At 43.7% G+C, this 13,127-nt stretch overlaps 1 protein-coding gene and 1 pseudogene across 1 annotated transcript in view; one reads left to right on the top strand and one right to left on the bottom strand.

The window, feature by feature from the left end:
• The window catches only part of PLCE1 (phospholipase C epsilon 1), a 317,578-nt gene that overhangs the window by 119,609 nt on the left and 184,842 nt on the right, over window positions 1-13,127 (bottom strand). The window contains exon 4 of the mRNA XM_004268360.3: window positions 6,311-6,627. Coding sequence (XP_004268408.2) covers window positions 6,311-6,627 — 317 coding nt within the window. The remainder of the gene's footprint in view (window positions 1-6,310; window positions 6,628-13,127) is intronic.
• On the top strand, window positions 9,608-10,590 carry LOC125961079 (mitochondrial import inner membrane translocase subunit Tim29-like; annotated as a pseudogene).

The following is a 13,127-nucleotide window of genomic DNA, read 5'->3' as shown; positions in this document are numbered from 1 at the left end:
TGGTCATTATCACATGTTATGCTTTTTCCTTACTATGCCGAAATAGTCTTTCCTTGGCTACGACCAGACAGACTTCTAGATGTTGGAATTTGTCAAAGTGATCATGATCTCTTATGAAGTACCTAAGGAATTCTGGCTGAAAGGACACAGGCCCAAACAGCCCTTCTCTGCCCAGATGGTTTATTTATTCTTATGCTCTTTCCCAGAGAGTTAAGCTGCACCTTGGCATTCTTTATAGAGAGGGTGGCCTTTAAACTATTGAGCTGACATCTGCTGAAACCCACCAGATGGAAGGAACAGCACTGAGTGTCACTTCGGGCTGCCCACATTTGTGTGGCTAGAGAAGCGGGTTGATGACTGCTTGGTTTGACCAAACACAGGAGGGTAGAGGAAGGTCACCTGGGGCAAAGAACCAGGTGGAATCCCTCCAGAGCCTTCTGGGGTCTCAGTATAACTGTGGGCTCAATCTTGGCCTCATCACCTGCTCTTGGACCAGCTGGTTTGAAAGAGGAGCCCAGAGAATGGTCTTGCTAAGACCTACCTGACAAGAAAAGCTGCTCTCTCAGGGCACAGGAAAAAGTAAACCTGTTAATGGCCTTTAGAAGCTGAAAACCAGCCCTCAGTCAGAGAAATCAACTGTTACACAAAAGAGTGTCTGGCAGTGATGTGGGCAGTGGTAGGTTATGGAGCTGAAAATTTCCTCTGTTGACGGATCCTGAGGACCAGCTGTAGATGCAGACCATGATGAGTTCCAACCCCAAAGATCATCAGTGGGTGAACAACAGGACAGGAGCAGAGGCTATATTGATGAGTCATAAGGTTTGAGAACTCATGACTCAGAACTGTGATCTTAGAATACACCTCCCCAAACCATGTTCCATCACAGCCCTTCGCAAGAAAAGGGCATGAACGCAAAGGGAGTAAGGATGCTCCTCAATCTGTATTTGCCTTTCATACCTTCTCAAATGCATGTGCTAAAGTGTGTGATCTCTCTGGTAAAGTTATCTACCAAAAATGCCTCTCTGTCTCCTTTTAGAAGGGATAAATGGCTCTGGAATGTATTCGAAGAGGAATTAAAAAACAGTAAGATCAAAAGGAATGTGGACTACAGGTAGAGGCTGGAGAGAGGAAGAAAGAGGAGGGAAAAAGGACAATATGATTTGAGCCGGTCAGAGCAAGAGACATCGTGGGTGGCCAGGAAGTGAGCCTGCCTAACCTGAAGGGAGGAAGAGAGAACACGGGCTCTTTGAGCTTTAGGTCGAGGATATGACTACAGAGAGGTGTCCAGATCAAAAGGGTTCAGGAAGCCCTGTCTCCCAAACCAAGTGGAGCAGGATGGAGCCCACCCCCAGGGCCCCCTTGACTACCACCGGCTTGGGGCCTGGCCCCTTGTACCTGCTTCTGTTTACTTGCAAGGATAAAGAGAAGTCACTCCGGTGAGTACCAGTCTTGACATCGGGCAGGAGATAGGGAAATGGGGAGACAAATTGCTTCCAAGCCACAGTCTAAATTGATTTTAAATGATTTATCTCCTGGCCTTCCTTAATGTAAGCCAAACACTTTCAGTTGTTTCATGATTGTACCTGGAATTGCATCTTAACCATATTTTCCTAAGAACTAACGTTAAGCAACATTGCTTGAGAGGCATCAGGGATTTTCTCCCCTTTCCCCACATTACAGTTAAGTCATTACGTAGAGAGTTGTAAGAATTCGGGAAACTTCTAGCTCATGCTCAGGTTTTACTGATAACGAGTGGCAAGCTGCCTCCTTAGGTCATGAATCTTTCTTGCTCATGACAAGAACTGGTTGTGTTCTCGTCTGGAATGTCCTCCTTCCCTTTCCCGTGATGGTCCCCTTCTATCCCAGCCATCCCTCAAGGCCCAGCCGCAAACTCCAGTGCTGAGCAGAGAGAGCTCTGATCACCCACCTAGACACCTCGGCTCCCACCGTCTGTGCCACTCACACTGCATGTATTTTCTGCCTCTTTTGGGAGTGATTTGTGCCCATGCCTGACTACAATTTAAGACTGGTAGCTTCTGGCAGCCGCAGACTGTTACTCATTTCCCTTACTGCTTATCCACCATGGTCTCCTGCTTCTGAGAAGTGCTGAAAACACGTTAACTGAATGACTGAATGTATGAACAAATGCATTCGCTTCTCTCCTAAGTAACTAGCAGTGCAGCTAGTAGTCTCTCTCTTGTCTTTGAGATTCTCCCATGTTCAAAAAATATATATTTTACTTCCACTGAGGAAAGTGCATTTATTTTGTGAATCCAATTTTGACAGAACCAAAGTATGGGCTAATAATGTTGTAAATTTTCATCATATATTGCTCATTTCTTATTTAAAAGAGTGTGTGACACACCAATTAAAAAAGAAAAGGTTATAGCATAGTAGGCACTCAATAAATAAGTCTTAAGTGAATGAATGGAGTGATAATAGGAAATTCGATAAAAATAGAAATGGTAGGAGTAGAAAAAGGGTAGATGCACAGGAGGTTTAGAACAGAAGTAGAGAGAGGGAGGGAAGAGGGAAAGGAGACTGAGGCTAATTAAATTCAAAATCAGAAATTCTGGTTTTACTACAAACTTTAACTTGATAATTTAACAAGTAGAGAGGCAAGGCAGTTGGCTGAGAAGAGAATAGACTTTAAAGACAGACATCTGGATTCTGACATTCATTCAGCCACTGTGTGACCTTGGACAAGTGACTCAACCTCTCTGAGCTTCACTATTTTTTTAAACCTTTTAATTCTGAAGTAATTTTAGATTTACAGAAAAGTTATAAAAATACAGAGAGTTCCCATACATAGCTCACCCAGCTGTTCCCAGTGTTAGCATCTTTCATAAATATAGTCCCTTTATCAAAACCAGGATATTAACATTGATACATTCATGCTGATTAAACTACATGCCTGATTAGAATTTCACCAGTTTCCCCATCAGTATCCTTCTTCTAGTCCAGGATCTAATAGGATCCCAAACTGCATTTAGTTGTCATGACTCCTGGTCTCCTCTAATTTTTGACAATTCCTCTGTCCTTCATTACCTTTCATGACCCTGACACTTTTGAAGAGTACAATGTCTTTCAATTTGGGGTTGCCTGATAGTTTTTTTTCTTATGATTAGAGTTAGGTTATTTTTTTAGGGGGGGCAAATACGTCATAGAGACTATATCTAGTCCTTCTGAGTGCATCACATCAGGAGATGTGACCAGTAATAAGATATCAATATGTCTTATTATTGGTCATGTTGACCTTGAGCACTTACTTAAGGTGGGTATCTACTGGGGTTCTCCACTGTTCTATTTTTCCTTTTGTAATTAATACATATTTTGTGAATAGATACTTTGAGACTATGCAAATATCTTGTTTCTCATATTTTGTTCAATAATTTTAGCATTCATCAGTGGTTCTCGCCTGTAACAATTTATTGCTGGGGTGTCCTAATGGTGATTTCTCATTTCCCTCATCCCTTCTACATTTATTAATTGGAAATCTTTTATAAGTAAGAGCTGTACCTCTCCCTCTCCTCCCATTGATTTATTTATTCACTTATTTATTTATATCAGTATGGACTCATGAATATTTACTTTACTCTATGGACCACAGTCCAACACTATCATTATTTATTTTGTTGTTTAAGCTTCACGTTCTTCACCTGTGAGTCAGAGCTAATAACTGCCTTACACAACTGTCATAAGGATTAGTGGGATTAAAAAATGTGACACTGACAGATAAGCAACAAGGATCTATTGTATAGCACAGGGAACTCTACTCAATATTCTGGGATAACTTATATGAGAAAAGAATCTAAAAAAGAATGAATATATGTATACGTATAACTGAATCACTTTGCTGTACACCTGAAACTAACACAACATTGTAAATCAACTATACTCCAATAAAATTAAAAGAAAAAAAAGTGACAATGTCCAGTCCAGTCCTAAATGCTAGCTCCTTTTCTTCTTTTTCTTTACAGAAAGTAAAGCCACGCTAATTTGGAGGCAAGACCATTCTAAATAGGTGAAATCTGAATTTAAGAATTCTCTTTCAATGGAATGAAGCCTTTTTAGCTGAAAGGATATAAAACAACTAGAATTTAGCTCTCCCAGTTTTGCCTAGTGTAGGTCATTTGGGATCTGCCTGTAATGACTACATTAGACTGATTTTTTAATCGGCATACACATAATATGAAAATAGATGCTTGAGAATATTTGAATACAGACTGTTCTTTTAAGTAGTTCAGGTGTTTTCCCAGAAACCTTGTTTACATTTTTTTTTCCTTGTTTACATTTTGAAGTTGCTTAGCTTAACTATTTTCAGAGATAGTCCCAAGCATGCCTTAACCCAGCTGTGGTTCATATCATCACTAATTCTGAATTAGTGAAATCACTGTTTCATCTTTGATTCCCAAAGTTATGGTACTAAATGGAAGAGATCCAAGTTTTCCCTCTCCAAAACTAACATAAAACTAGCTTTTTAAAGTTCAGGCAAATCACTTTTAACTTCAGGTGGAATTTAAAACAACAACAATAGTGACAAAGGACAAGGGTAGGGTCCTAAGGATGTCTGAGTGAGTCGATCAGGAAGTTTAAAATAATTCATGATATACAGTAAAATCCACTAATACAATCACCCAGTTTACTGGAACTTTCATTTTCCACTCTGTTTTTATCAGCAAGGAAAATCAAGAACATCAGATTTATTTTAAAAGGCAACTTTGGGGGCCGTGTGGTTTACAAGCATTCACGTGGACTCCCAGAGAGTCTGTCTTACTCAGTTTGGAGTGGACCAGGAATCTGCAGTTTAGCAGGTGTCACGCTCAGTATGAGCCTGATACAGGCAAGAGGCAGGATATTGTTGTGGTTCAAAGCCCAGGCTCTGAGACCTGACTCTTTGGGCTTGAGTCTCACTGTTGTCACCTACCACCCGTGTGACCTTGGGCGAAGAACTTGATCTCCTCATGTCTCAGTTTTCCCATTGCTAAAATGGGGTCAATGACAAGGATCTGTCTCCCAGGGTTGTTGTGAGGAACAAATAAGTGGCTCATATTAAATAATTAGTATGACGGTGCTAGATGGATATTAGCAATTCCTATGGATAATGGATCTCCCTTTGAGGAATGATGCTCAAGGTATGTCTGGATACAGAATTGCTTGAGCTCAGCCTCTAATACTTTCCATCCACTGGGCTTTATCACTGTTGTGATACAACCGTCACCAGGGTCATGACTGGAAGGCTATGGAGGCTGCAAGGTGAACTGCTGTAGTTGGAAAGTGTTTAAGTAACAAAGGCTGATTGATCCTCTGTCAATCAGAGATATATACAAACTAGGATGGGAGCATCCTCTTAGCATTTAGGTAGTTTACTAAATGACTAAAGTAGGAAACTACTGTATTTGTGGAATTCAACCAACCAACAACCACCAAACACACAGACTGTAAATTTGTGTTTTAAAAATCAAGACAAAGAAATGAAGTCTAGAAGAAATAAAATACAGAACAGAAAGGTCTGGGTGTGGGGTTATGCTATGGAATGAAAGTGTTCTCTAAGCCTGAGAGAGAAGCATCCTGTGACCCTAGCATAGCATGGCGACCTCCTTTCCATCCTGTCCTTTATCCTTGGTCCAGGGCCACAGGGTAGCCAGCCGTTGGCTCTTTTCCTCCCAGTGAGCGCCTAGAGCTCTTACACTGCCTCCTTCCTAGGTGTTCCCAGACTCTGGTCACACCTGTCCTCTTTGGAACTTGCTTCTGGCAAGGCCTTGGAGGCCATGGAGGGACTTTCTGGGGCTGAGGAGCTTGATGGGATGCAGAGATCAGGAATGAGGTGATTCATTGCCCCTCACGACCATGTTCCTCCCAGCTCTCCTTACCCAGGTATATTAGTGTTTAATTTCTGCTGAGGAGGTCTGATAGTGGAAGACAGAGTGGGCCAGACAGATCCCATGATCCCTTGGCCAAACCCAAAATTGAGACATCTGGTCTTAAAAGCACTTGTGGGAACAGGGGGAGAATCTTTGAAAATGGGCCCAGGGAGAATATTTTGGCAAGGGCATAGAGAAAATGGGGCGGGGGGATACTGGTTGTCCAAAGGGAGAAGGCTTGTGGACATGGTAATGGTATGGGATGGAGATGGTCTCAATTAGGCTGAAGGGTGGAGTGAAGTGAAAGAGAGGATGACATTGCCTGGAAAAGAGACAGTCATCATGGAAGTGGGCAGACAGACAGGTAGATGAGATATCAGTAACAAACAAACCTAAAAGGAGAAATGCTTAAAAATCATTACAAAACATCTCAGAGTGCTTCTTACCTCATTAAATCTCATCACAAGATCTTCAAGGGCATTATGCTCTCCGTTCTGGGAGGTAAGAATGGATGCTGAGATGGACGCTTTGAGGCAGGGCAGGGGCCTCTGGCATTCCGTAGTGCCCAAGTCCCGGGTCAAGAAGCAAAGATAGTCTACCGGCAAGACCCTTCGGTAAATATTCTGTTCCTGCTCCATCAGGATGCTGGCAACTTCCTCTGGGAACTGGATGAGGGGCTGCAGATCAATCAGTTCCTTGCTGATCCCAGCTGAACTTGAAGGGAGGGCACTGGAATTGGCCATCGAGGTGCCTGGTTGGCGTTCTGAAATAAAGCAACAAAAGTCACTGTTACACCAAGGCTGGTATCCCCTATGACAGGTATTTACTTGAGAGCCATTCAAAATTTTATAGGTTTCTCAACTGAAGTTTCTGCTTGGTGAATAGTTCTATACTATCTCTCCTGTTCTGGAGACCTTTCTGATATCTCTCCTGCCTGCCCCCTCCCACTCCTTGGGGGTAGGGGAAGGCTTAGTTTCCTATTTTCAGAAGCAGAACTCATCTAGCACACCATTCCCTAACCAGTTCACTGTGACACTCTGCAGAGTAGCAGTGAAGTAAAATGTACCATTTGCTTCCTCATCCCCTGGGACTAACCATCACCATGAAAAGAAATGCAGGTGGGCATGGGCACAGCAATTGAAGTGGAAGAGGGAAGAAGGCAGTAGGGGGAGGAGGCCTGTACACATATAGGCATATGCACCCTATGTCTGAATACGCAGGAGACCCAGGGACCCTCTGCACACCAGGCTTCAAAACTTCACGGTCTGCTCTGCCAACATTCAGCCCACAAAGACTCTGATTCCACTGAGATTTACCTGGAGGTGTGCAGGGACAGAACCACCTATACAAGTAAGGAAGAAATAGGTAATGAGGAGATGTATCTAAATAAACAAAATAAATAAATCTCATTCCCTGCTCCACAACTGGTAATAAGAAGGTGGTAGCGAGAGGGAAATTAATGAGTGCATTAGATAGAAGCACCAAAGACATTCATTCAGAGGCTCAAAATTATTCCCTTAGCACAAATTCACTTTGCCTCAGTGGATAGCTCCACCTTCAATCCCTTTCTTCCCACTGACTCTTCTTTGCCTACACAGATATTAGTTTCCCTCATCCTTAAATACAAACCAGTAAAATTTCCCTTATCCCTTAAACTCCAACTAGCCTTACCCTTCATTACGTACCTTCCCTAAAGGGGAGTCTACTTTCCCTGATTCCTTCCTCTGTGAGTATGGCGACCGTATCTTCTGATCCAAAAATCGGGCCACGCAGTCTGTTCAAATTAATTAACCAATAAGGATGTGGATGGAACAGAAAAATGGAAACCAGGTCTGTCCTGAGAGCTCCTGGTTCTTAGATCACAGTGTTGATTTGGAATACAAAATCATATTTGGTTCTCTCTAAGCTCATATTTGAAAATAATTAAAATAAGGCAGGTACTCAAATCAAGCCTACGTGGCTTCACTCTCCAACTTGCTGAATGGTTGAGAAAGTGACCAGATTTCCCCCAGATTGAGTCAGAATGTAGCCTGAATGATGACAGAGGCAGATTGCAGTTTCTGACACTGATAATTTATGTACAGTGGAATTAACCATATATAGAAAGTCTTCCCAGAATTAACCAGCTCTAAGACATGATTTCAAAGCATAGCACTCTGTGAAGGAAGTAAAAGTAACTCCCAAATCTTATGAAACAGCTGCTTATCTAATATGCAAGAGAAGAGATAATGTAATAAAATATGTAAAGAACATGATATATTGTAAATCACAATGTATCTTGAGACATGAATCACATGATGTTACAATGAATGAAGAAGAATCTAGTGATTTGTGGGAAATAGCAATAAAGGAGACCTAAACAAATTTGAATAAAAGAAGAAAAAGAAGCCTGGTAGGTGTAACTCGAATAAATATAGTGGCCCCATGTGTCTCAATATAAGCATGGCATCACACTCAAAGGAAACACAAATCTGAGGTTAGAAACCTTGAAACATAATGTAGACCTTTAGTGTAGGTTTCCTTAAAGCAGGATTACTCGGGGATTTTGTATCATGCACCACAAAGAAACATCCCAGAAATCTTTTGGGGACATATTTTGTGTTCTTCAAGTTCCACATTTAAACAGCAGCTGTTAAAAATACTTCCCGCTTTCTCTCATTCTTGCTGAGCTCCCCTTTAATCTCCTCTTTCCTATTCACAGGCCACGTTGCCCCAACTCTCAGCTGTAAGTCACCATCAGATCTCCCTCTCTGCAACATGGGCAACTCTATGATGGATTAAAGACCCAGGAGCTCTGTGACCCCTGATCATTCCTCATTATTTGTGGAGCGAAGTTCATTAATCCCACAGGCAACCGTAGTTCTTCTCTTGTGAAAAAATTTTTAGAAAATTTCTGGTGAATATAATTATCGATCTCATTTACAGTCAATGTTTGCTCTCAGCCCCATGTTCTCCAGTTAATAGTTATTCTACAGTAGAATAGGGTCGTATCTCTAGACACTCTAACAGCCTAACAAAATTTACTGTGAGACACAGTGTCTTCAAGTTCTATTTCCCTGATAACCGAGTTCAGTACTTTATATGGATTAATTTAGGAGGTAGATAGCATTATTATGTGAGGCTCACATAAGGTCACATAAATAGTAAGCTAGGAAGCTGGGATCTGAATCAGGGTCTTTTTGACTTCAGAGCTCGTGTTCTTCATCACTCAGCATATAACCTCATGTAGCGACAGAATATCACGTTGTCATTCTGGATTTTAGATGCATCTCAAGTGATTTAAGTTAGTATAAATCAACTTCTTGTGCTTACTTACTTGCAGTGATCTGATAAAATGAACTCTTCAAACTCCAAAGGTAAGGATTTGACCCTAGAGCATGGACAGTTCCCTTCTTTGTTCAGCCTGGAACCATCACGTCAATCACTACATTACAACTACATTAGAATAGAGCATATAGAAACTCAAAAGTGCCCTCTCCTTTCCTTCTTATAAATTCATAAGAATGTTCCCATGCTTTAAATGAGTATTTTCCAAAGTGTGCAACACTGAATTTATGCAAAACACCGTTCCTTGGTTAATAATTTAGAGACATACTGGGTTAAACAAAGTTAAACAAGCTTTCTTTTTTTCTATTTTAACTGCAGGACTTCTCAGAGCCTTTAATAAATTCCACGAGGGGCATATACTATCACAGCACACAGCACCTCTCTTCAACCCTGCTGTCTATCTCTATATCATTTGCATGGGAATTACAGTCTCCTCAAAAGTTTTGTCAGTGGGGGAAACAGGGCCTCGGGTGCTTGTGGGGTTAGTGGTTCCAAACAACCTTAGTCCCTTTTGGCCCCGAAGCCGCGTTGAGACTGGTGACGCTGCGGCCTCAAAGCCCGGCGTGTGGGCGGGCTGCTCCGGGACTACGCTGAAGCCTGAGGGGATGTGGCGGTGGCGAAGGCCCGACCCGTGCGGGCGGCCGTGTACGGGGGGCTGCTGGGCGGCACGGTGGCCTTTGAGGAGGCGCTGCTCCACGCGACAGGGCCCCTCCTGCTGCTGGCGCCCCGCCACGCGCAACCGTGACTCGGAGGCATTCGTGCAACTGCTGCTCTGGCTGAGGGGCCGCGGCTGCCTGCACCACGTGAGCCCGGGCCCCTTCGACGCCCAGGCCAGCCTCTGCCAGGCCCGCTGCCGCTACCTGCAGCCCGGCTGGGTCGACTTCCTGGACCGGATCCTGGATGTGGGCTTCGTGGGCCGCTGGTGGGTGCTGGGGGCCCGGATGCGCGACTGTGACATCAACGACGACGAGTTCCTCCACCTGCTGGCACATCTGCGCGCCGTCGGGCCCCACCAGCTGCACTCGGAGGCCAACGAGCCGCTCTTCGACGAGAAGTACAAGCCCGTGGTGCTCACCGACGATCAGGTGGGACCAGATCGCTGTGGGAGGAGCAGGTCTTGCAGAAGGAGAAGAAGGACCAGCTCGCCCTGAGCCAGGTCGACCCGCTGGTGCCGTCGGAAGTCGCGAGATGAAACCCAGACCAGCCTGGGTCCCGATCGGGCTCTGAGCCCTGGCAGACTGTTGACCCGGGATTGTGCAGTTGGTAAGAGTGAGCCTCAAACGCCGAGTGACAGAAATAAATTATTTGCACTGTTCTCTCCCTGAGTTTTCACCAAATCGGGGGCCTCCCTCTCACCTGTTGATTGTGAGCTGACGCTAATTCAGAGCCTCCTTGGTCTAGGAGTTGGGGAGAGCAGAGCGACATGCCATGTCATGTTTAGCACTGCCAGTTAGTAAGGCGCTTTAGAAGGAAATAAGCCTTTGTTCACTGGGCTTCACCCTTCCCCTGACTGAGGCATCACAGTTGTTAGGTGACTCCCAAGCTCTCCGAAGAATTTTCAGATTTTTGTTTTAAAATTTGAACTGAAATGTTTATCCTCTATTCCATGAGTAACATTTTTTTAAAATTGATTTTTAAATTGTAGTCTCAGAGGAAACTGGAAAAATAACAGAGACATCCTGTGTACCCTTCCCCCAGCTTCCCCCAAATGGTAACGTTTTCTACAAGCAGTACCAAACACCAGGAGATTGACATTGGGATGACTAAACTTTTTGCAAAAGCAACTTGCTTTTACCATAGGTGTATTGATAGTGATGTTAAAGTGACCTGGAGGGATAAAGCATTTTCTGATCTGGAAATCAATATGGAATCATAGCTTCTGGTTATGTTACACCTCAGTAACCCTGAAAACACAGAATCCTCTGGAAAGGAATATGTTGGTGTACATAGCTGGGTTATAATCGTACTTTTAAAACTAATATTAGAGGAATGAGACTACCTATGTCACTGATGTGGCCCGTGGCTAGTTAATAAACCAGGAGATGAAACCAAAAAATAAAAAAATAAAAAAAACAAAGAACCTTAGTCCGCCATATTGCCAAAGGCAATATGTAAAGATCTATGTAAAGGTCTAAGGGTGAGAGAGACCATGGCTTATTTAGGAAACTGCAAGTCATTGCCGATGGCTGTAGCATACATTGAGAGAGATGGAGCATCACTGTAGAAAATGAAGGAAGCTTTATTTTCCAGAAGGCACTAGAGAACAGGTGTGGCTCATGAAGGAACAATGGGGGTGGTAGGAGGATCCAAACATATACGTGAAGAAATGTACAGCCTCAAATTTTGGGTCTCCCAGTGGATCTAGGCAATCGCCCCACCTTGAAGGAGGGGAGTCTGGGCCAAGTCTTCCCTTGAGGGATGCTGCTATGAGAGACATCCACTTAATCCTTGGTTCCTTTCTTCCTTTCTGGTGATCAGAAAGCCCTCATCTTGCCTATGAACTGCCATTCCCAGGAGCTGTCCACAAATTGTGCAACCCAGAAATATCCAGAAAAGCCTCTACACTGGATAAGTACTTTTCCTTGATAACTCTTCACCCAATGCCCTGTGGCTTTCATAACTCCCACCCCTAGAATTCTGCTCCCTCCCTCAGGGTTAGCACTTGTTCAGAAACTTTAGTTTAGGTGCAAGCCCGCGGAAGAGCCTTGGGCTTGGCCTAGAGCTCAGCAAAACCTGCCACTTCCCATGGATTTCCCTTTTTGCCTTTTGGTCCCTATCAAAAGGTCTTTATTGCTGTGTCTCATACGCAAGTCTAGAGTTTACCAAGTAATCTCACAAACTCTCTTAACGTAATGTGAGGGAGCCATGATAGGTTGGCATGGCTAACCGTATTTTTCATAAAGCTTGAGTTAAATTGCTACGAGATTTGCTGAAGAATCCAGCTTGTGAGTGGTCAACCCTGGAACTGGTAAAAGCTGAGAGAATCAGAGGATTCTGGCTCCTTGCCCAGTACTCGGCATTACACCAAGCTGAGCCTGGGTCACCATGGATGTGCTCTGTGTCCAGGGGCCAGCCTTATTAGCTGCCAATGTATCTCAATGGGGTTAAGAAATGTTAAGCAGAAATTCCTTCATTCACTCATTGAGTGCCTACTATGTGCCAGGTTTTGTTTCAGACTACACTGATGTTGGGATTCAGTGAATAAGAAAAGATCCTTGTTGATACTGAACATCCTAGGAGAGAAGACTGATAAACACTACTATAATATGGGTGGGGGAGGGGAAGATATTGGATGGAGGTTGGAAAGGTGTAGTATTACATAGCTTTTTTTTTTTTTGCGGTACGCGGGTCTCTCACTGTTGTGGCCTCTCCCGTTGCGGAGCACAGGCTCCGGACGCGCCGGCTCAGAGGCCATGGCTCACGGGCCCAGCCGCTCCGCGGCATGTGGTATCCTCCCGGACCGGGACACGAACCCATATCCCCTGCATCAGCAGACGGACTCTGAACCACTGCACCACCAGGCAAGCCCTACATAGCATATTTCCTCAAGTCTTTCTGCAAAAGTCTTCAAAGCTTTGCCATCCAGGTTGCTCTTGGCTTGGTCACCCTAATCCTTTTCTGGCATCTCAACAAGAGCTACTCACCTAGCTCTTGCACCTCACCATTTATTAGCCCTTTGCACGAAGTAACATATTTTAATTTTTACAAAGAACACTGTCAGGCAAGCGTGATTACCCCCATTCTATAAACGACAAATTGAGGGTCAGAAATGTTAAGCAATTTGTCTAAAGACTCATTGCTACTAAGAGATGGGGCTGGAACTAAAATTCAGCTCTGACTCCAAAAGTCTACCATCTACTATGGTCAACATTTTGAGAGATCTTCTGCAGGAGAGAAGGATTCCCCTGATTTCCTGCTGAGTCTGTTTCTCTGTTT

The sequence above is a fragment of the Orcinus orca genome, chromosome 14 (genome assembly GCF_937001465.1).
Source record: "Orcinus orca chromosome 14, mOrcOrc1.1, whole genome shotgun sequence".
In the NCBI taxonomy this organism is placed as follows: domain Eukaryota; kingdom Metazoa; phylum Chordata; class Mammalia; order Artiodactyla; family Delphinidae; genus Orcinus; species Orcinus orca.
This window is presented reverse-complemented; position numbering and strand designations above follow the sequence as displayed.